The following is a 24096-nucleotide window of genomic DNA, read 5'->3' as shown; positions in this document are numbered from 1 at the left end:
ACCCCGGATCCATCACGGGCCTCCCCGTCCAGCCCTGCAGGAGGGGCTCTTCATCTGTGTGTGCATGTTTGTGTGCAGTGTTAGAGGATGTTGATGATGATGCGCTTACCCTCAGTGCCCAGTGCCAGTCTCCTGCAGCCACCTTGGCGCTGGAGCCTAGGATGTAGCCCAACCCGCTGCAGAGAGAAAGACTGCATATTAGCAACATAAAACACCTCTTGTATTGCTGTGAACCTGCTCCACTGAGGTCTGTCAGTGCAAGTTATATATCAAGAATATGAGTCAGTGTCCTGAGTTAGCTGAGTCTGTCATCTAAATTACTTAAGCTTACGCCTACACTGCACACATGCTGTTTGCAGTGTGATTAAAGTGTTTGGATACGTGACATGGAGAGCTCATGACAGTGTAACTGATCAAAGCTCTGGTAGCAACATGGCTAATTGGTCTATTTGTGGACATGTGATTTGTGCATGTAGTCACAAAACGCAGGTGCACGAATGAGCTAACACAGCGCACTACAAACATGGGTGACTGGCTGTAATCAAATTGCATTGCAACCCTTTTGTTTGAGTTTAAGGGTGTTTTGTGTGTCATAAAGGGAAATAACAGTGAAACGCTTAGAGGGGAATGTTGCTGGATCACATCAGATCAGATAAAGTGGCCCCTATGCTGAGATAAGCCTCTGCTGCAAGATAGCATCAGCATTTAAAGGACAAAGAGGATTCAAGTTGTAGAGGTATGAGTGGCAGAGGAGTTAAGTATGTGAGCGTTATCTGCAACACAGAAATTCTGTAGTAAATAAAGAGCTGATTCATCTTTGTGATATTTCTTAGCGATCAGCATGACCTGAGCCGAAACTGCAACGATTAGTGATCAATTGATTGGTCGACTGACAGAAAAATAATCAGAAACTACTTTGCAAACCTAGAATTAGTCAGTGGGAGTCAATCAGACTTCCTGATTAGATCCTGTTTGTCTGCATGTGCAGAATGTGTGGTATTGTGGACTGGAGAAATACATTGGTTAAATCTGCTAAAGGGCCAGAGCATGTTTAACTGGTTTTATAAACACACACACATCTACGCACTCAGAGCAAAGGGGGAAACGTCCACGGTTGTGCTTCCATGATTAGGTCTCCCAAAATAACAGTGCAGTATAAACAGGCTCAGACAGCATATGATATTTCCAGTGAGTGACTAACAGCTAATCTTATCAGAGTCCACCCAGAGAGTGTTTGGAAGTTCAACACCAACAATAAAACTCCAGCATGAAAAATACGCTCACATCAAACGCCGGCGTCACACAGAAACCTGTCTGCGGGACCAAGTTTAAAAATTATGGGGGAAAAAGGAGGGCAGGGGAATCCATTTCCTGTGAATCCGGTCTAATTCCTGAGGTCATTTCCTGGAAACGACCATAACAACCTCAGTAAAGACAAACAAGTGGGAGACTGGATAGGATGTTTGACTGCTCTTTTCTGAGGCCCACTCTTACCTTCTATTGTCTGTGTTGCCGGGCAGTTTACTGTGACCTGAACATTTTGGCAGCACAGAGGCCAGTTTAGACTTTCCTTTCCTCATTTTTCCAACTGTCTCTGATTTACCATTAAAAACTATGATTACTATACTAAATGAGCTATATCACCATTCATCCCTGTGGTTTGCTTTGCAACAACAAATTTAAGTGACATGCTGTACATGCGTGTTTGTAGTGTTGGAGAGACTGCAGCACATTAGCATTTCCGTGTGTGTGATTGTGCATGCAGGAGCTGGAAAACAGCGCAGCATGCGGCAGCCCAGGCACATGCTGCTAAGCACTGTATATAACGATAAACCTCAAGTGGCTCCTGTGGCGCATCCACCGGCACATTCATCTTTTATTACTTGGCTTTGTTTGTTTTCTCCCTGTGGCCCTTTTTCTGATTGAATGAACTGAAAAAGGCTGGAGATTTGAGCTTAATAATACCTCCTACTCCCACAACCCCGCGCCACATCTCCAAAAAGCCTCCCACCCTCCTTTAAGCTTCATGCAGCCAATTGCAAGTTCTGCAGACAGCCTGAGCTCTTTGTGTGGCTGCTTCTGACCAAAAACAAAAACCAGATAAGAGCCTGACCTCCTCTATGTGAGGATGATGTAAACTATCCATGCTAATGCTCCTGATTGCTTTGCACCTTTGGATTGAACATGTGAAGAACCGGCTGGACTGGATGAAATGATTACCACATTTAATACCAATACATGATCATATACCTTGTGTCCTTGTGTCTGCTTCAACAATACAGGATCTGTCTGGCTCTTACCTTCCTAGAGGGATGGCCAGGTAGAAGACAGAGAGCATCATGGTGCGGCTGTTATTAGTGAACAAGTCTCCTATGATGGTGGGAGAGATGGAGGAGTAGCTGGACTCTCCGATGCCTACCAGTCCCCTGGAGAGCACAAACAGCCAGTAGTACTGCAGAGAGAGAAAAGGGAAAGAGACACAGAGAGAGAAGATATACATTTATTATCGAGCTCCAGAGGAAACCTTCTGCCAGAGCACATTGTCGACCAAATGGCTCCCCAATCATCCTCGGCTTCCTCACAAACTTTTCATCCGAGCAGAAAACAGTCCAACTCCACCTTTAGCACTTAGCCCTCAGTAGCAGGTCTGTAAATGTCTGTGCTGTCATTACAACCAGGCTCACAGTGCACATGCTGTACAAGATGCAATTACTAGCTGTCAGCCCACGTGTATTTCCTGATACATCTGCCAGATGATCAGAGGCAGACACTCCTGAAACAGGACACAACATCACTGACGCTCCCAAGCTCACTCCCACGTTACTGCTGCATCCCTGCACACGAACACACAAACATGCAGAGTACCACGCTCACTTGAATGGTGAAATGTTTCTGCATGCGGCCCAAAAAAATTGGAGGTTATATTGATCAACCAGATAAATTCTATTTAATGAAACTGTGAAATAACACCACGTCAGCGTTTTAATATGTTTAATCCCATTTCGCTTTATTAAATTACCGTGGCCTATTATCTTCCATCAGATGTAATAAACTGATAAATAAAAGGATGAATACTTTAAAGGCTTTAATAGGAGCATGCACGCTGGCGGGGGCACCTGTGTAGGCAGCTGGATTGTTAACTGTTTCCATGGCAACTACTACTCACTGGATACGGACTCCCATGTCTGCTTGTGAAGCTACAAAGAAATCTGGTTCCCCCACACACTGAAATGATGCAAACTGCAAATACTGGCCACTAATTTGGATGCTGTCTGTTAGCCCCAATTAGTTGCATGTACAACTTGTGCAACTTGTTAACGGTGCAGTGAATTAACGTTGGTTAATGGTGATATATATCTGCTGCAAGGAGTGTGTTCCTTCTTATCTTTTTTTGCATTAACATTCCTTTACATCATGTAGGATTTTTTTCTGTTCTCACCTTAAACATATGACAGCACATTGTGGCCACTATTAATGTCGGACTGTGGTGTGTGTGCGCGCGATAAGGTCACCTGCAGTAAGGTTTGTCTGCAATGAAAAGAGATTAATGAGGGTGCTGTAGGCAGCAGAGGCGGAGCTGAGATGGCGGAAGGTGATCCCTGCGCTGACCTGAGCTCTCAGCTGTCACTCCAGGCTTCACGCTGGTGGATGGGACATCGTGTCACGAGGTCACAAACACAGCCATCAAACATCCTCTGGAGACTACGCCACACACACACCTCACTGTAAGATGACACTCAGGGGATGCATGCAGAAAAGCTGTGTCTGCTGCGGCATTCACCCATATTATTTACAATTCTATGTGTTTACAGTCATCTTAAACCGCTTTCCTTCTTTTGTGTTATATGTGAGCCGCTGTGTTTGTGTCGATCACAGCTGAGCTTTCACTGCTGTATGTCTCTGAGTTTGTCGCATCCTTTCCAGTGATTTAGAATCAGTCTGTTTTCTTCTTTTAATGGCCCGCAGTTTCGTGGGATCACGATGGCAGTGCTTTATGTTTGTGTGGTCACCAGATTGTTATCGCCACTTGGAGCAGAAATGCTAGTAGCTGTGACAACAACAAAAAGGAGCAATGCCAGGGAAGCGCCACAAAAATGAAGTTTGGAAACTGTACAGGCAGATTGAAGATTGCAAGGAAAGTTAAGGGATCACGAGGGTTATGGAAAATCTACGCTGTCGACTGATTCAATCCTATTTTCAAACAGGACTAAGAGTCTACAGCCATGCTAACAGCATTATCCTGGCAAAACTTTTTATTTTCATATGTTCTTAAGTCATAAACTCAGGAGAAATTGATCACCAGAAATTTTATTCTCACTTGCCTCTCAGGGTATGGCATTAAAAATAAGATAAATTGTCTTAATACAACCAGGCTTTATTACAATAGTAGCTGAATGGTCATTATCCTTGTCTCACCCTCTTTATATTCACAGGATGGGAGTGAATAAAATGAGTCATGCCTTCCATTGGATAAAATTATAAATAGACTGCCACTAATGTGTTTCAAATTTCAAATGACCTAAAAGTGACCATTTTATGACGATAATCTGTTGTGGTCATGCAGAAAAAAAGGGTGCAATTTCACTTTATGGCAGTTGCAAATTTCTGTTACATAAGATCTGAATTCCATATCTGCTGCAAATCCTTCCAAAATGCCCCAGAGTGTCTTAAATGCGTAATGATAGGACTCAGTTGTAAGTGGTCATTAACATTTCATTACATGTCATGTCTTTCATCTCTCAAGGCGACAGCGTCGTGGAGCTATTACATAAGCGACATCTACTCTTGTCTCGTTTGATTGGCACACTCAGGGACATGTCTTGAGGGTGAAGTTAAAGTTTGTGGCAAAGGACTGCGGGTGCTGAGGATCACTCCTCATCTCCTCATCGGCAGTCAGCGGCCTTTGTGGCATTTGTCAGATGGGAAGAGGGCCTTAATTTCAGTTTAGCCATATGCAGCCTGAATGTATTTCCTGCTTAAGCAAATGGCTGCCATCTTGTCTCCCTGCAGACGAGTCTATAGGGGACTGAAGTCAAAGGACGCACTCCTGAGACCATCAGCATCTCTGAGCTGTCATTCCCTTTCACAGCTCCTGGCTGAAGAGCTTCAGCGCTGTATGGACTTACTCATTGCAGAGACAACACTGCGGGGCTCCGCATAAATCCAACTCATGTAGCTTTTAATGCCACATATCTCTGCCAGCTCAGCCTTCAGGTTGTGAGTCTGTGAGACTTTTTATTACAACTGTCCATCACGACTGTACAACATAACATATACAGAGCCTTTACTGCAATGCGATGACTACTCTCAGCGGGACACCCCTCCCCCACATCATCCCCAACAAGAATAATGTTATTATTTAATGCATCCAACACCGCCCTGCACACAGGGGCCTTTGGAGATATCAGATTTAGATCCACTTGTCAAGGGGCAGTGAAACACGAGAGTCTTATCTTCTAAAGCATTGTAATTGAGACAAGTCTGAGGCATGGGCCTTCATTAGTTGATTGGCTGTTAGCCAGCAAGAGAGAGACAGGGAGGGAGGGAGGGAGATATAAAGAACGTCTACAAAGGCAACGCGGGTGTCTGACTTAACGAGCATATCATTTCATTTCACTAGCCTTAACATCAAGCATATCCAGACCGTAACAGAATAATTAGCTCGTGGGTGTAGACTGCATCACCAGGACGGCAGCCTAATAGAATAACACTGGAGTGCTTGTGCTGTCATTGTTCACCCTTTTCCATCAGAGCGAATGCGATGGCGTACCTCTTTACTGATGAAGGAGCTCGACAGAGTAACAATGGACCAGAAGAAAATGCCACAGCTCAGGATGACCTTTCTGTTGAAGCGGTCGCCCAGGTAACCAAAGATGGGAGCTGCTACCATGAAGCTGCAGATGAAGACTGTGGAAGGAGAAAAGAAAATGTTACTGAGGATGTGGTGACAGGAAATGTTTCTGACGTAGACATATTTCTGTCGGTCTTTGTGTTTCATTGCACAGCTATTTACAGTAACATGTGTAACTTCATTGTGCTTTGCTGTAAAAATCCATGAATTCCAGCTGGACTGAGGCATGTATTTCAGCTTTCAGAGCCACTTATTGAGCCAAGACCTGTCCAGATCGACTGGGCGATACCAGTCGGCCAGAGTGAAGGACTGCCAGAGGACACCTCCGTTCAACTCCAACCAATTAGGATTCCATTACACCTCACCTACACCTACTACAAGAAACCCGGCAAAAGAATATTAAATACAGATGATACAGCACCGGGAAATGTCAGTGTGAAAGGTGGTGCCGGTTGTAAAGGATTCAATTTGTAACAAGAGAGGGGAGGAGAAGGAGTTGTACAAACGTAGCGCCCCACAGTAGGAGGGATTGTAGGAAAAGCTACAGTTTGGAATGCAGCCAAATACAGTAGCTGTTAAAAGAGACGGAGAGGGAGAAAAGAGAGCAGGGAGGGGATTGTATGCTCTCGGTTTGTTCAATCAAACAAATCAAAAAAGGTGGTGGAGGTAAAAAAAAAAAAACATGTCAGGGTTTAATGCATCACGACTGGAATTGCAATTAAACTCAGCAGATGCAAGGCGATTAATAGCAATATATCACATACCAGCACTTATTCCACGGAGAGGGTTAGGGTTAGGTGGCTGCGTGGGCATAAATCATTCCTCCACCTTAATTTCTTACAACCAAACCTACATCCCAGTGAAAGGAACACAAGTGCTTTAAAATGTGTTCCCGTAATTGCCCCACTGCTGAGTGGACAAGTAGGCCCTCATTCTCAGAGCTTTTAGTCAGTATTTATGAGGACGACCGACCCAAACAGAGCTGAATTTTTAATGCTCTCAAACCGAGTTTTGTGTCTTTGCAGAGGAGAAAGGGCAGAGATGTTGCTCTTGACAGCGGCGAGGGGAGCTGGGGAGACGGGCTGGAGTGTTTTGACAGATCATCAGCATAAACATACAGAGGAGGAGATGAGAGAGAGGAGAGGAGGGGGTGTTATATAAGACACGGGCAGCGCAGCCCCACAGCTGCTGAGGCCAACCAACACATAATCAGATTATAGCATAACTGTAGTTTTATACATGTGATATTATTTGATGATAAAAAGAAAAAATATCCTCTCATAACCCTATTTTGGGGGAAGAGTTGTGCAAAAACATTGTACAGGCACTCCTGTTATATTACTTTGTTACCGCTATTCCTTTTCTTTTCTGTTGTTGTTAGCATTGTGTGCAGTGTGGTTTTGATGTTGATGATGTGATGTTTTGCTTCCTTTTGAAAAAAAGAGATATCAAAAAAGAAAAGGGCTTCACACTGAAACTAAAAAAGGGACAAAACCTTAAAAAAGGAGCAGCAACATGCACATAAAAGCACGTCAAAGTGTCCGTGATTCTGGCAGAAAAACGGGCTTTTCAGACTAAGAGCACTTCTGAAAGCATACTTATAAATAGAGACAATATCAAAACTTTTTAAGTTTACTTAATTCTTGCTATCTTATCCATGTAACACTCGTTCTGGTACAGGTGTCCTCCAGTGTGAGCTCATGGTGTCATTTTGAGAAAAAGAAAAAAAGAAGCCATTTCAGACAGTGAAATGCAATTTAAAATCTAATTTAAATCTAATTTGAATTACTATTAATGAGTGAATCAGTCACAGTTTGGGTTTTCACAGGGGCTGGGATTACTTTATCTGCTCATTACAGATAATGAGTCTCACCCACCTCATCTCTACACATTTTCTCTCTGCTATTATCACTGCTCTCCTCTTCTTCTCTCCCTCTTGTTGCCTGCTTTTCCCTCCTTCTGTCTCTTTCTTCGGCCGCTGTCATGAGCATTTATGTGGCTTAGTGCTGCAGGTCTATTGTATAATGCTAAATGACTGTAATGACTGCTTGGTGCAGGTCCGGCTCTCTAAAGAGCTCTGCCAGCTCAGCCAGCAGCCACAGCACTGCTGGAGAGACCATGCACACACACACACACACTCACACACACACGCAGAGCAGGGTGTTCTGCAGTGCACATTGGAGATAAGATGAGGGAGAGGTCCACAATCACCCACCACCAGCTGGCTCCACGTGGGCAGGGGCCTGGAGATCATTACTCAGCATGTCAAAAATAAATATCCACACTTCATTAAATGGGTTATTTTAAGTCATTAGCAGGACCACACATCAGCAACTCTCTCTGTGTCTTATTTCTTGTAATTTTGTGATTTGTTTGATAAGCCACACCATTTTCTTCAGGCCCATTATCACCTCTTAGCAGCGTCAGCACATGGGAATGCGGCAGGTCTTGACAGTGTGCTTGCATTTATTTAGCGTTAACCTGGCTGCTTATTAGCCTTGCTGCTTATTAACCTCGCTTCCTGAACTGGGGAAAGGCGCCTTGTGTTTATATTGGTTTCATATCTTGTCATGTTTGGAGTGAGTTTAGCTCGGTACTAAGGAGACAGAGATAACATCAGCACATTGCTACAAAACTTGGCAAAAACAAAACCAATGTCCATAAAACCATTATTGGTTTTAATGTAGTAAAAACCTGCACAGGAGTATTTGGGACCAACAGTCACTTCAACTGAGCCACCAAACAAAGCACATGTGTCAGATAAACATTTTCTCCAGAAGCCGCTTTGATCTGACAGAATAATAAGATGACGAACTGCTGTCACACTTGAGCTACAAATAGACTCTTTGTTTGCTTGACGTGAGCCATAGGGGAATACTGTCAGGTTTATTTTAAGCAAAAACAGGTACACCATTCTGCAGAATCAGGGTGTGTTCTTTTCAACATTACTGCATTTTCTCTCATCAAACTCAGCACTGACAACCCCGCTGCGCTCCAAAGGTTCGGATGTGGCTCTCTTGTTCTCTTTGACCTAAATTGTAGACCTGCAAGGGGGTACAATATCTGAAACAGGCCTTTGTTTGGAATGACAAGAAGACACATCTCCTGCATTGTAGAAAACGCAAGAGTGCCAATAAAACAAGATGTTTTAAGGATTAAAACACACAATGTGCAGTATTACGTGGATTCACAGAGGACACACCTGGTTCTTTTCAGGATATAAAAATCAGGAACAGGAAACTTTCATGGTGTCATTTTGTAATTAATCCAGTGTTGACGTACCGAGGGAATAATCAGCATTATATAAGACACATGCTGTCACTGAGGCCAGATGCACACTGATATCACATGTAACCTTTACGGAGGCTCATCTGCTCCCAGGAAATGCCCTGTCACCAAAAACACTGTCTTTAAAAGGATCACACTGTTCTCCTGTCAGTCTGCTTTGAAGGCTGCAAACCTACGAGAGCCCAAATAAAGAGATCTGTCATGCTTGGACACAACGATTCCCTCCTCCCGCCGCAGCTCATGTTGAGGGATACGGTATGTTTTCCTTAAAAAAAATAAAATGCTGCTCAAAACATGTCCACAAGGCTACAACACACGTTATATATGGATTTATCTGAGAGTAAAATGTTTGAAAAGGCGTCACGTGATTGCTGAGTGTTCCACATGCAGCATAATGGGCAGCGCAGACTTAGTGTAAGACGTGTTTGGCTACATTAGCGAGAACGGGCTCAATGTCAAGAAAATGAATGTGTTCAGTCTATTCCAAGACATTTCGGGAAGGACAAACAAACCATGACTAACAATAAGTCTTCACAGATGCCAGGCCACACCCAAAACTCTCAGTGCAGGCAGTGAGAATTGATAGGAAAAACTTCATTATTCATAACTCAATTTGCAGAGGATATGTCCAATTTGTGTGGTCTGAAGCACTTTAAATGGGCCAGTTGAACAGGTAGCTGTGACAACTGGGAAGGTTTGATTGGCATACAGTAAATAGCTTTGAATATGAAACATGTGTAAAATGCTGCCTCTCCTCTCAAGTCACATTCCTGCGCTGACCACCATTGTCTCTTTGTTTACTCTTGTTTTTGCAGTGGCACACCACAAAGCCACTTGTTTGTGTGATCTCCGCAGTGCCATCAGAGATAAGTCCTGGCTAATCGCCAGAGATGCCAATCTCTCACAAATAAAGCGCATGTGCAACAAATATTCAGCAGGAAAGGCCTCGCGGCGGGGAGCTGGTGTTCGGAGCAGGCGCGCTCTGTGGATGATGACACTGCAGGCCAAAGGGCAGGAAAAGTTTTCATAACCTCATTTATAGAACAATGGTCAGCTTTGACTACGTCTTCAGCCAGCGACTGACTCAGGCTGCATTTCCAGGGTGGCAGATTCTGAATTTCCTTTTACAGCTGAGCTTTATTGATGTCAAACAAATCTGTTTGCATCTAAGAGTTCAATATTTGAGAGATTAGACAAGAACATAATAAATGTAAAGATGATGGGATAACGGCCTTTTCTATAAGGCAGGATATATACCTGGAGGAATTACTCTTAATTTGATAACTAGTTTCCACTGCTAGCGTGTAATTATGATAGCTATTAGTGACAATGGTGGCATTACGTTGAGATTATCTGACGGAAGTGGCTCAACCACAGACAGAACAACTTAACAACTTACACAAACCCTCCAGGATCAGCTCTGTCTGACATCCTGCCGTCATCACGAGGCTTGTATGACATATCCTCCACTATTAGATTAACAAAGACGCTCCTCTCTATTAAAACCATTGTTTATCTCATAACTCCCTCCTCTAAATCCACACCAGCTGCATAAGTTGCGAGCGTTTCATTAATGGCAAGGACATCTGTGACTAAATTATTATGTATGCTCAAAACTTTGCTGCATAGGGCCGCATGGCAAATATGGAGATGATTCACTGTAACCTTACTGAGCTGTTTGAACAATAAAGGTCATTTATCAGTGTTGCCTCATCTGACTACAGGGACCCTTTTGAGGCCAGTCTAGGAGAAGTGGTTTTGTATTTTAAAGCCTCTACAGAGCAGATGAATTAATCATTTCTCTTTCTTATCTATTTCAATCTCTTTGTAGTCAGGAGTTAAAGCGAAAACCTCAAAGTTTCTTGAACTCTCTGTGTACTTCTGACAGAATAAATAACAGCAGTCCAGTGAATAGAGTACAGTAAGATGTAACTTCAGTCTTATATGTGCTTCGGGTAGGAGTGCCAAACCGGTTCTGACTTCGAATTCCAAATAAGATGCTCTGCGTATTTCTCACAGTCTCTCAGAGAGCAAATTACATCAATTACCAGAGTCTTAACACATTCCATGAGAGGACAATGGCTGTGTGAGAAGTCTGAAAGAGGACACAATAACAGGTGTACTGGAGACACTGCAGTCAGGTTTTGAAGTGTAACATTACTTCGCTGTCAGCCTGGTGTCAGACACAGGTGAATCACGCTGCGTGTGTCCAATGGTTACCTCTTTCTGATGTGGTTGAGGCCCTGGATTACCCACAACACTGGAGGACGTGTGCTGAGGAAGCTGGGACGTTGTTTATCAGCCTGGTGGCTTCATACTCAGAGCCCCTCCTGGCCCAAATATATGTCGTAATCACTTACTGATACTTAGAGTCTATGTTGAGTGGAACAATGCTTGACATTTAACAAGTAAATGTTTCTCAATTAACAATAAGCCATTAAGTCTGCAGTTTTAAGCTGTATGGTGAATGCCAGTGAGTCCTGACTTCATCATTTGTCATCCTTTATTATCATCATCATTTATTATCTTTGATCATTCGTGGCACCTTCTGCACCTTATCAAGTGTCTCATGGTAACGAAGCATTTTTATCACTGAAGCACTTAACTCTGAAAATGAATTAAACTGGTTGGTGTGATTTCTTCTGGCTGTCTGATGTTGGGCTGTAAAATAAAGATGGTGCAGTGGAGGCTACACACTATTCTCCTGCTGCACACAGAGGGAGGCTACAAACACCGGACATCCAGCTCTGGCTTTGATTGGCCAGTAGAACAAAACCTCCAGGGATGACTCACCCCCTATGATTCAATGCCACTGTGAATAGCCCATCAAGTGGAGATGCAGACACACCTATGTGGAGTGTGTTTATGTGTGTGTTGTGATTGATATTCACTGAGCCTGTGCAGATTCCCCTGTTTCCCCTGTAGAGCATCCGGCTGTGGGATACCAAACACTCAGCAGCTCATTTGATCACTTTTTTTAAAGCAAACAAAAATACCCTTATCTCGCTGTACATGGGATAACTCTCAAATCTCTTGAAGGCGACTGACAGTGATTTAGTTTGAAAAAGTGGAAATGAATGTCCTGAGAGGCATCTTAATCCCCCGCCGATGCAGACACACAGAGAGTACTCTGCTGCTTTCAAGTGCTCCCTCTAAGCTCCCACCTCTGAGATTAAGACTTTTGAAGTAAATATGTTTTGTCACAGATTCAGGTGCTCCTTGAAAATAAAATCATTTTTTTTATTCAATATAGAAATCAAGTGGCACAGAGCTACTTTATGCTGCAGTGGCAAAATGGAGGAGAAGCTATTTCAGGGACACGTTTGATTCTTTAGGTTATTGAATATGAAAATAAATTACCACAAGAAGCCGAACAGAGGAAAATAGCAATATTCAACGGCACTACAAGGGATGCAGACCAATAATGTACAGTAATATATTACATCATTATTATGCTTTCTACCCTCTTAAGGCATATCAGTCATCTGCATTGAAAATTCCTGCTTCTCTGTCATCTATTTTTTTGTTCTTTCAGGCGATTTGGGTATTTCCCATCGTGGCCAGAGGCAGTATCATTCTTGCAGCTGTGAAACCTGACAGTCAGGACAGACCGTCTCACCAAGGGACAACAGCTCGAGGAATCTGACTGTCCGTCAGCTGCCAGAGACAGAATTAGAGGAATAAGAGAAGCTCATCCTATCTGCAGGTCTGTGCATGTCTGCAGGCAGGGCGTTGTCATGCGGTGCCATTTACAGCACGGCCGAGTGTCACTTTGACCTGTTCACTGCGGACGAGGTGTGCGTCTAGGTGTCAGCGTTCGTCACATCGCAAACACGCCGCTTCCATAAATACAGCTTCCCTCTTCAGTGTCTGTTGACTCCCCTCCACCTTCATGCCCTTTCATCATTGCAAGGTTATCGGCTTGCTGCAACCGGAGGCGTTTGTGTGAACAGTAAACTGCGGATGAGTAACGTCTGTTAGTCAGCAGAACAGCTCCAGAGCTCTGTCCTCGCTCCTGTACCGGCTCAGTCCAAGACGGTCTCAAGTCTAACCTAATATTATCCTTATTCAGATTAAATCATTCATTTTATGTCAATGTTTCTTCACAGCAAAAGTACCAATCACAGAAATCACTGCTTCAAACAGCTTGAAAACTGCAAATAATACAAAGCGCGACTGTAATACCATGTAGTCTATTACATAAAAGTTCCACTCTACAACAGAGACGCATGGACGCTGATCAAAAGACACCAAATGAATGAGTCTGTCCACGGTGTTGGACTGCCACTACTGTGTATTTGGCATGAGCTGCTGGCTGACACATCTCTGACAACACCGCCCACTAAACCTGTGGCAACAACAACATTCTGCTTTAGCTTTTTCTCACGAGGGCGAGCCTTTCATAATAAAGCACGTTTTTGAAGAAACTTCTTCGCCGCTCGTGTCATTAGCGCCTGCTGTCTCTTTTGAAGCCACAGGTGTCCTGATGCAAACTGGAAAAGCACCTGAAGCTTTCCACTGAAACATGTGAGGCAACTCTTCATGAATTCCTACTGAATGAATCCTCACGGTTTCCAAGAAGGAGCTGATAGTCAAACAGTTAATAATTAATAGCAAACACTGGAAACAGAAACTGCTCAAATGGAAATGTATTATTATGTGTTCGATTTATATCGTTCAGATATCTTTTGGTAGCAGCTGCTCTCTCTATGAGAGGAGTGTTTTATTTAGGATTACTTGTGTTACAGTATGGCATGACATCTGATAATTAATCAGCGCAAAGCAAATGTGTAATTACAGTAATACAGTGGTTGAAATAGCATGATAAGTTTACTGCTGAATTGCCGCTGTGGAGACTTCCCAGCGTGTATTTGTTTAACAGAATGCAGCCTGGAGATTTGCACCGTCTCTGGTGTATTATATTTAACACAACACTAAATCTAATGCCGTTTAGTGGAGTGCTGGGTCTCATAAAAGGCAGCTGTGTATCCATATGGAGCACAGTAACTTCCCTTTGCCTGCTCGCTACGATATTCAGATGAAATAAGAACGAGAGAAAATCAATATTCATGGCTACAAAGATTGAGAGAAAAAGTTGCATTTATTTTATTATCTTGATCTTGCTACCGCTGACTGATAATTGAGAGTGGAATAAAGAAGCTATTCCGCTCTCTCTGAAACACGGCACTGTAAAAGCAAAATCTTTCTCTCAGTCATCACCAAGCAATCAGTGCTGTCCACTGCAGTGTGGCAGCAGTTTGTTGTGTTTTCCATCAGGTGTGCAGTACCGGTGGGAGTGGCAGTTTTGTGTTGTGTTCCTTTAATGATTAATGGGACTGCCTGCGCAGGGTGTGACACATAACTTTGGTCTGAGTAGGACACCAGAGCCGACCAATATGTCTTAACTCAGACATTCTCACACATCACATCTCTGCCTACCGGATTCCGCTTCATGCGGCGCCACAAACATTTCTGCATTCCTCGAATTTCTGACCACCACTAATTCTCTCCGAAACCCCTCCGTTCAGACTTGAGCAGTGTTGGATTACCAATGCGTTGGCTGCTGTTTGATTAATGCCAAACGCAGCCTGGGAAATACCCGTGCAGCGCTCTCTCGCCTGTTTCAGCAACTCAGTGGTTAAATCCTGCAGAAGCTGCCATCAAGTGCTACCTAATGCCAACTTAAGCCCTTTCTTTTATTCAATCTTTCAGCTACTCTGAGACCTGATAGACTGTCGGTGCAGCTGCAGCAGACCTCTCTACTACCTGCTCAGTGTGCAGACTGCAGCTGGAGAGAATTACACGCTGCTACAAGCACTCGGCCGCCTGGCAATATTGCACTGGCACATCATCTTTTGTGCATTACCAGCGCAAACTATGAGCAAACACACGTGGTAAGAATAAAGAAAGGTGCTTGCTTCAGTCCTAAAAACAGGAGACAGCAGTGAGATGTGCAATCGGTTAAGTTCCAGACTGCAATCCAAGCTGCAGCGTTATTAAAAACATGCAGTTATTTTTTTCCCAGAGTTCCTTTCCTGTGGCTGATGACATGGTGCCGAATGCAGACCCAGCAGAGCGCTGTTGCACTGGGTGAGTAGTTTTTCTTTCCTGCCATTTTCCTGCAGTAACTACAGGAGCAGTGAACTTAATGACATGCTCTGGCTGAAATGACAGAGGACCCTGCTTGTCTGTGTTTGTGTTCCTGTATGCTACCCTTGTTATTGGGGCTAATGGGATAGTCATAACATATAGGCACGAATGACACATACGATGCACACACTTGTGTCATGATGAACGAAAACAGACCAAAGAGAGGAAGCAGCAGCCCTATCTTTGACCTTGACTTGCTGAGGTATGTATGAGGCGAGCACATGTGTTTGGCGGGGAGGGGTGTGCAATGTGTGTGTGTGTGTGTGTGTGTGTGTGTGTGTTTCTAATTGATCTGTTGATGCCACTCGGAGCAGCAAGAGCGGAGCAGCCTCCTGTGGCGTCAAGCAATCGATCAGTGTTCAGCCCGTTTTTGGGAGAAGCGAGAGAAAACATCACCAAATGTCTTGTTACCAGCGATGCTCGATCACTCCCATGACAGCTAACAAAGATGATGAAATAACAGACCTATTTCACCCCCACCTCCCCGCTGTGTGGCGCTTAAAAATCAGGGGCGAGTACAGATCTTTACATGAAGAGGGGCTGACAGCACGCTTATTTAATTGGCCTTAAAATCCTGATTGGATTGGCAGTCACTCGCTGGCAATGCTATTGGTTTGTTGAGAGGAAGTGAGGGGGAGGGAGACGGGGAGCAGGGTGCCAATCATCGCCCAACAGCTGCCCTCCTCCGAGACATGGCCTATAAAAACAGCCTGAGATGGAAGCGCGCGCACACACACACACACACACACACACACACACACACACACACACACACACACACAGTGGTGTGTCCATCACTTTTGGGGACGTTACATGGATGTAGATTAACCTCAACTATAACCTTAACACAAGTCTTCACCCTAAAATGTAATGATTTGCATTGTGGGGGCTTGCAGATTGCCCCCAAAATGTAACTGTGTATATAGATTTATGTCCCCACAGTGCGAGTAATACATGTCAACACACACACGCCCCCCGCAATGTCGATGCATCATCAAGTTATCGTTCTATTCTCGTCTCAGCAGGAGAGGGGCCGCTGAACACCATCGCATTGCAATTATTTGGCTTTGGGAATCAATAGTGGAGAAGATTAAACCTCGCTGTCATGCGTGACCAGAGGGAGGAAGTCACAGGTGGCTCTTTCTTCTCGCTACCTTTCCCTTCATCCCTCCGCCTCCTCTAACTCCTGTAAGGTGCCAGCGGGAGTGACAACAAGGCAACAACAGCTGCCAAACTGCTGATAGGGAGCGAGGACGTACCGAGGGATACCAACGAGGCCAAGAGACAAAATGGGAGCAGCTGTGAGCGGTCGAAACAGCTGATCAAGCACTGCTCGCTCAACTTCCCACTGTGTCAAAGGAAATCAGAGAGGCCTCCGTTCAACGGTAGAAATGTTTGACTGACACTGACCATAGACCATAACAATTGTCTGCACCTCAGTAAATAAGAGGTTCCAGACAGCCGCATGCAGCATGGGATGAACCCTCAGGGGCAAAAACCTAACTTCTGCTGAGTACAATGCTGACTTCTTGCGGTTTAGGCTGAAAACTCTTTGTGGGCAGTATAAGTCTGATGCGTTAGCGGAGCTCAAGCCATAAGTCTCACACAGCACCTGTGGCCTCATTCCTTACAGCTCACATACTGGCTGAATGGCAGACTGACACCATGTTAAGACTTGGGCAATGTCAGTTGGTGTGTGTGTGTGTGTGTGAGTGTGTGTGCGCGTGCTGGTGTCATGTTTCGGACAAGGTGGGCAGCCACACACAGAACAGGGCACAGACAGTCTGTGAGCTGTTTTGAGCGCCGGCTCCTTATTAAGCCGCCGCCCCACTGTACGTCCAGCCCGACTGACCCCAATGACTCCCATGCTGTACCAGGGGTGGATAATTACTATGCCAGCTCCCTTTGTAAGGGGTTATTCGACCCATTAAGGCTTCTTTCTGATTTGCTTAAAAGCACTGGAATACAATAACCATAGCATGTTAAAAGGAGGAGAAATCCTGCCCTCAGATTTCTCTGTCTGGCTCAGAAAAGACCTCCGCACTCCCCCCAACCAAAGGTAATACCATCCAGGTGAACCCCCTCCCCTCTCCCCTGCCTCTCTTCCATTAACGTTTCGTACCCTCGGGACTGGTCCTGTTCGCAGCTGCGTGTGGGTGTCACTCACTTCTGATAGCTGCTGGGCCATTAGCACAGAGGCCTGTCATTTCCAGTTGGAGAGCTGAGCTGTCCTGGTGCTCTGACAGGCCTGCTGAGCTCAGGTGAACCCCCTCTCCCTGCGCTGATGGACTGGACTTACAGCTCCAGGCTCACACGGCGTGCCTTTAACCTCACCTGACTGACAGCTATGAACACCTCATCCTCTTACGCAGAGAGCCGAGACCTCAGCGCCTCAGGCAATAATGACACTCGTGCACACACACACACACGCATGCACAATAGAAATGAGCACATACCTCAAGACAATTTGTGTTGTGTAAGCTGCTTTTGAAAGGGTCGGTGTTGCCAAATAACAGAAATAACTGGTGCTGCGGAGGCTGAGCTGACCACAGGGTATTTTCCATGGGTTGTCCTTTTGCATGAAAACACTGTAAAAAGCATCCATCCTCCCATGCCATTCAGTCTCAAGACATATGTTTGCTTTTTTCCTGCCAATAAGGCTGTTATTTTTTTCTTTAGAACTGAAATGAATATCAATATCTTGAAACAAGCTGGGGAGAGGCACATTCCAATAGTGGATAAAAACATGCTAAGCAAAGAGTTTGTATAGGAAACAGATACAATTATCTAATTCCACTCACTGATTGTTGGCTTGTTATAAGAAAATTAAATTTCAAAACATAGATACTTTTCTAGTGCAACAATCAAAATGCAAACACTGCAGCAGATCTAAAGGGCTCTCCCAGTGCTCAGTCAGGGAAGTATTTCCCAAAAGCAAACAACTTGTCAGTAACTCTTAGATATGGGAAATTTTTCATTCCAGTAGTTCTGATCAACAGCCAAAGAAAAGGGCCAAAGCTATCCTTTGCTCAAACTGAACCCGAGCAGAGTTCACAAAGTGATTCTGACTCAGACGTGTGTTTGTTCTCCGACTTGGATCCTGCAGTGTGTGGTCAGTGTGTTTTTAAAAGTGTGAGGGTGACCTGGCAGCGGAGGAAGAGAGAAAGCCTCAGCCCACGGCCTGTAAAACACCTACGCTGGCAGTTTGCGTTCTCAGGTGGACGAAAGCTGCCAGGGCGCAGAGAGCGAGGACGGAGAGAAGGCAGAGCTGGCCTGGCCTGCAGGTGCTCACAGAGGCAGGGATTGTTCCCTCCGGAGAGGGAAGGGGGGGGTGGGGGGGGGGACCGAAGGGACATATTGTAAACATGTCCACGCACACACTGAGACTCTCCCTTCCAGCAGCCTGATTACGTCAACCTCCTAACCTCTTCTTCACACCTAGGCTCTCTGTCTGTGCCCACCCGCTCTCACACCTCAAGGCCCGGACGCCCAGAATTCCTCAGGCCGGTGTGAGGAAGAGGTCGCCTGGGGATCAGGGGCCAAGCGGAGTCTGAGCCATGACAGGTCGGGACAGGCCGGGCAAATCAAACACGCAGCAGTCCTGCTTGCAGCCGGCTCAGCTGGGCGCCTCTTAGAGACCTGCAAATGCAGACGTTACAGAGGGCAAGTCCGCGACACACGCCCCTCCACTAACATACTGTGAATGTGTTCAAATGTGTGTGAGCCGCTGCCAATGTGGCGGTGTGCATAATGAGCCCATGCAAACAGAACTAAGAGTCAAACACCCCTTGCACTTACAGTTTCCTGTTTCTTGTCGAGATTTCATACAAATCTGCAGAGTGTGCTGGTCAGGACTGACATCACCCGGGTGGTGACACCACGTCAGTGTGTTTTCACAAATTCAGGCACCCTGCTGATTAAACAAACTAATAAAACGTGTTTGATTTGACACATCGGGACCATTACCGGTCTGGACAGGCAACCCACGAAAAGGTCTGACGTGAAATTGGTTGCTTTGAAACGCCAGACTGCCTATTGAATTTTTTGGCTAGTGCTGCATTAAAATCGACAAAAATATAAAAGGGGAGATAAAGAAGAAAAGTGTGTAAAGGAGAAAGAGCCGCCGAAAGAAAATTAATTTGAGTGAAATATAGATTGTTCATTACCAGAGTGAAAATGGGTGGAAATGAGTTTTGAAAATGATGAAATGGCTTATTCACTGAAGAGCCGACAGAAATTACAACACTGATTTCTTCTTTCCTGCGAGATATTTTTGTCCTCAACACACCATTCAGCTCACCTCCTCCGCGAACATCAAGTGAAGGAGGAAAACACTGGGCTGTATTCTTTCCCCCTTAAACTCAAACCTGCCCGCTCGCCCTCAATGGCACTTTGTGTGCAAGTTTGTTGGTGTTTGAATGAGTCTGAGGGCACATGGAGACAAGGCCGGGTCCTGTCCTCCAATAAGAGGGCTTTGCAAGGTATCTCCCAAAAAGGTGAATTCATCGGGGTCGGAGTGGGACAGGAAACCCCGCCTCGGCCGTCCTCAGACGCTCCGGGTACATGCAGGCAGCCTGCCTGGCTCCCGCCTGTGTTTTCTTTTCTACTGACCTGAGCTGCTGCCGCTGCTGTGAGGAAATCGCACTCCCTCACTCATACAAACTGATATATTTACAAACACCTAAAAAATGTGCACACGTCAAACACATCGGAATTGCTGGTGGTGTATAACTTCTAGATACTCTTCCAATTAGTGCTGCAGTTTCAGTGGTATCACGTGAAGATAAATTCTTGCAAAAGCTGAGGCAGTGCTTTATCTTGTGGTTTTGAAGAATGTGGGCAACAAGAGTTTATTTCTTGGCAGACTTATATAAATCATAGGCAGGAGCATCGAGCCAATTTTTATCTGTTTTGTTGAGAAAACTGAAACTGGTTTCTTTTTAAATCCTACAATTAGAGCACCTTAATGCATACAACACACCAAGATTAACTTAAGTAAGTAAATTGCATTATGTAATTAACTTAATAACATGCAGCGTTGCTACCTATAAACTGTCTGCTGTCAATACATCTAAACCCTTTTACTGTGTGTGAAATCAGGAAAACGTGGCAAGCATTGTTGCTGTTCACTGGGGCTCAGCTTGTATTTCAGCGTCACCATTCGACCAGAGGCCGATCAGAGCCCCTGCCTTTCCATCGTTCCATCTAATTTAGCTAACACCAAAACATCAGAGTTACACAGTAATTACTCTCATCATGCGGAGAATGTGTTTAGGTGTCGAGCTAAGATTTTTCACACCTGTAATTATTAGATTATGGGAGATTTACCTGTTTGCAGCAAGCCGATTCCACTGTCTGTTACGCCGTAATGCCGCTGGATGTCGAGCAGAACACCTGTAAACAGGAGGAGAGGGAAAACGTAAATGTGGTTTCAAGGCCCAACAATAATCATAATCACATGTATGAAACGCTGAACTCTATTTGACTTCATAGCTAAATTAATTGTGGCTTTATGGTAGTCTTTTGTGGCTTGTAATTATTGCTAGATATGATGGATAGACAGCAGCCAAAGGCCATTATTCACTTAACATCCCTGAGGAGCAGTAGAACATCCCTGATAAGTGCTCTCTTGGCTGCCAGACAGCGTTAAACTTAAGTACATGAAAAGACTTTAACTGAAGGGTGTTATATATGAACAATTCCTGGTGTTAATTCAACAAATACACCTTCTGTTAAGCACAGAAAAACAAAACGCACCCACACACACCTTCCTCCACCATGAGCTTCTTACTGGCTCATGTCTGGGGAGCAGCTCCGGCGCATTGACTGGGCTTTATTCTGACTTTACCAGATGACGCTGCAACTGACTGCGGTCAATATTTTTGGTGGCTCTCATCAGTCACACACACACACAGCCACACCGTAGCATTGCTTCAGTGTGAGAAACCACAACGTCTTTGAAGTCTTAATCCTGTTACTGTAACCCAAGAGCAGTCACGGTGGAATGGAGGAAGCTCACATACTGTGCATGGCTCTGACGCCGTAATGAAGGGAACGGCACCTGATGCTCGGCCAAAGGTAGCGTGAACGGCTGAATATCTGCCCGTCACAACATTATGACTTGTGGGTGAAGCATGTACAAGAAATCTCATAAACTTTTTAACACATCGTAAACATCTGACGAAGACGAAGATCAAGAAGAAGATGAGAGGAGGATAAATTAGGGTTAAAGAAATCCCTTTATGGCTGCCATACAATTTTAAGCACCAGTAAACAAGAGGCAACAAGTCTCATCAAATGAGCTCTGCTCCTCTTGAGACCACCAGCCTGGAGAGGTTCAAAGCCTTATTTTGTAAGTGAAAAGAGAGCAGAAAAGGAATAATGCATCTCACAGAAATCCTTGCAGTCCAGATGCAATGTGGTGTGCTTGGTAGTGCGAGCTGACTCTCTGTGAAGCTGGCAGGCTGGTCCTGGGGATTGCAACACAGCTCATGAAAATGGAACAGCAGCATGACTAACATTTTAAAAAGCTGGCCGCGTCTGATCTGTCTGCGGCTCTCGACCGAGCCCGGCAGACCAGTCTAACCCAGCGTGACCTGACCTCTGGTGCACCTGAGATGCGGTAACTTCGAGAAATAGCTCATGCGCAGCGTCCCTGTCACGTCGGGGATTTTGCCTTGGTGGATGATGAGAAAGATCGCAGCCACGCTGGCAAATAGCTGCGGCCGACATAATGGATGTTGTTGGTTCTGCGATCCTCGGCTTTGCCTCGCCTTGCTTGTCTGATAGGCGAGACAGCAGAGAGCCGCAGCATGTTTCCGAGGCGGTGCGGTGGAGAAGCAGGTGCAGGTGGGACTTGGAGCGGAGACATACGTCAGATTCCTGTCATCTGAGTCAAACCACCTGCTCACATTCTCACACCACGGGCGGCATTCTTATTCAGATGCTTCGCCTTGTTTCTTTTTCATAATGATGTGGCTTAATGGCGCTGGTATGCTGGTCATCACCCAGTTTCAATGAGGAGAAGTTTAATTAAAAACACATTTTCGATTTTGCAACATCACCTCTGCTCTGAAGTTGTTTTAGCCGTGGATCTTGTTAGCACACAATGTGGCAAGTATGCAGCAGCTGCCTCAAGGCAGGTACGACTCAGTTCATGTCGAGTCCAAGTTAGAGCGGAAGCAGAGTTCAGAATTCAGATCACATTTCTATGCACCTTAGGATTGAGCTGAAGCCCAAAATAAGAAAGCAGGTAGGTGTTTGCTGAGCTGATCTGCCATCCTCCGCTCTCACACACACACACACACTTGAAACCACTTATAATCACAAAACACCTCAGGTTGTCATCCCTACATGGCCTTGGCAGACAGGTTGGCTGTGACAGCGACTCTGGCCCCCCAAGCCTATCAAACAGCGACAGCAGTGTACTGTACAACTGCAGCTGCACTCTAATTAACCTGGAAGAAGTGCACACACACACACATACACACAGCCTGCTGGGAGGGGGATTCCGAGGCCAGATGGTGGAGCGTCCCTCCTGGACAGAGTCTGCATTTGTCTGAGCCACACCCCGTCTACAATTACCAGACAATTAATAAAGGTAGAGTTGGCAAAATGCTATCTACTGTAAGATTAGGAAAACCGAGCTGTGGATGTTGGATAAACCCAAGCTACAGCCTCTGCTCCGCTTGTGATAACAAGATTAGATCTATTAAAAACATGAAAATGTTGTACGAGAAGTTAATAAGGCAGAAATAACATTCTTTACTCCAGCAGCTACATGTTACATCCATTTAAATAAGGAGTCAGATCAAAGCAGCAGTGGTTATTGTACTAGATTCAAGAGCAATGATCTGTGTAATGAACTGTGCTAATCTGTAAAGGATTATAGAGCGCCAGCAGCTCTGTGTTTGTGTAGCAGCCTATCACAACGATCATCTCGACTCTCAGTGAGGCCTTTCAATACCTGGCAATCAACCTCTGTCTTCTTTTCTGATTTTTTCCCCCTTATTCAACCTGGGATTCATGTTTTAAGATTTTGAGGACATGTGTGTTATGAAGACAAAGAGATTCAGTAATGTATCTGAGGTACCACAGCCCTCGCCCAAGCTGGCAGCGCCCAGTTTCGTTGCCATGGCAATGCTGTCGGGCACTCACAGAGATAAAGGTCAAGAGACCACAAAGGAACTCAGCTTTCCAAATCTCTGCCTTTTTCTAATCCTCTAATTGTGGCTGCATCTCACAATGCAGCATCTTCTAAAACGCAGCCAAATGACATAGGTTATTACATGATGCCAGAAATGCCAAGTATAACACCATAGCAACACTGGAAATAGCACTATTTTCCATTACAGCTGCATATCAGGTCAACACTGTGGCTGTGGCAACATTGCAAATATAACCCAACGGATCCATTTAACTGAACAACGTTAATGAGTTTCTCAAGTCTCGGGCCTCCAGGGGTCCGTGCTCATCTGAGCATGATGCCAGGCATGAAACATCGCAGGAATGTGGATCTTCCTGACAGCACACAACAATAACACCAGCTACTTCAACCTTCATTCAAGGTAACAGCAAAGCACTTTGTAGGCCACTCCCTCTGACACACACACACAGAATATGCTGCGCACTCTCTCAGTTTAGCTTGAAGAAGGTAAATGCGAGATAAGTGGGTAAATGATCAAGGGTTAAAGTTTGTGTTTTGTCATTTCTTTGACGTTCTGACTTTGAATACATAGCTAACGATTAGTCCATTTGCTTCAGGTTGATTCAAATGAGTCAGCTGCTTTGTCCTGCGGTGTATAACA

At 44.9% G+C, this 24096-nt stretch overlaps 1 protein-coding gene across 2 annotated transcripts in view; it reads right to left on the bottom strand.

Annotated features, from left to right (window-relative positions):
- The window catches only part of spns2 (spinster homolog 2 (Drosophila)), a 60189-nt gene that overhangs the window by 20997 nt on the left and 15096 nt on the right, over positions 1–24096 (bottom strand). For both annotated transcript variants that reach the window (XM_041952937.1, XM_041952936.1), the window contains exons 2-5: positions 20618–20683; positions 5771–5907; positions 2301–2452; positions 110–176 (exon numbers count right to left, since the gene is read on the bottom strand). In XM_041952937.1, coding sequence (XP_041808871.1) covers positions 110–176; positions 2301–2452; positions 5771–5907; positions 20618–20683 — 422 coding nt within the window. The remainder of the gene's footprint in view (positions 1–109; positions 177–2300; positions 2453–5770; positions 5908–20617; positions 20684–24096) is intronic.

The sequence above is a fragment of the Chelmon rostratus genome, chromosome 14, assembly GCF_017976325.1.
Source record: "Chelmon rostratus isolate fCheRos1 chromosome 14, fCheRos1.pri, whole genome shotgun sequence".
In the NCBI taxonomy this organism is placed as follows: Eukaryota; Metazoa; Chordata; class Actinopteri; order Chaetodontiformes; family Chaetodontidae; genus Chelmon; species Chelmon rostratus.
This window is presented reverse-complemented; position numbering and strand designations above follow the sequence as displayed.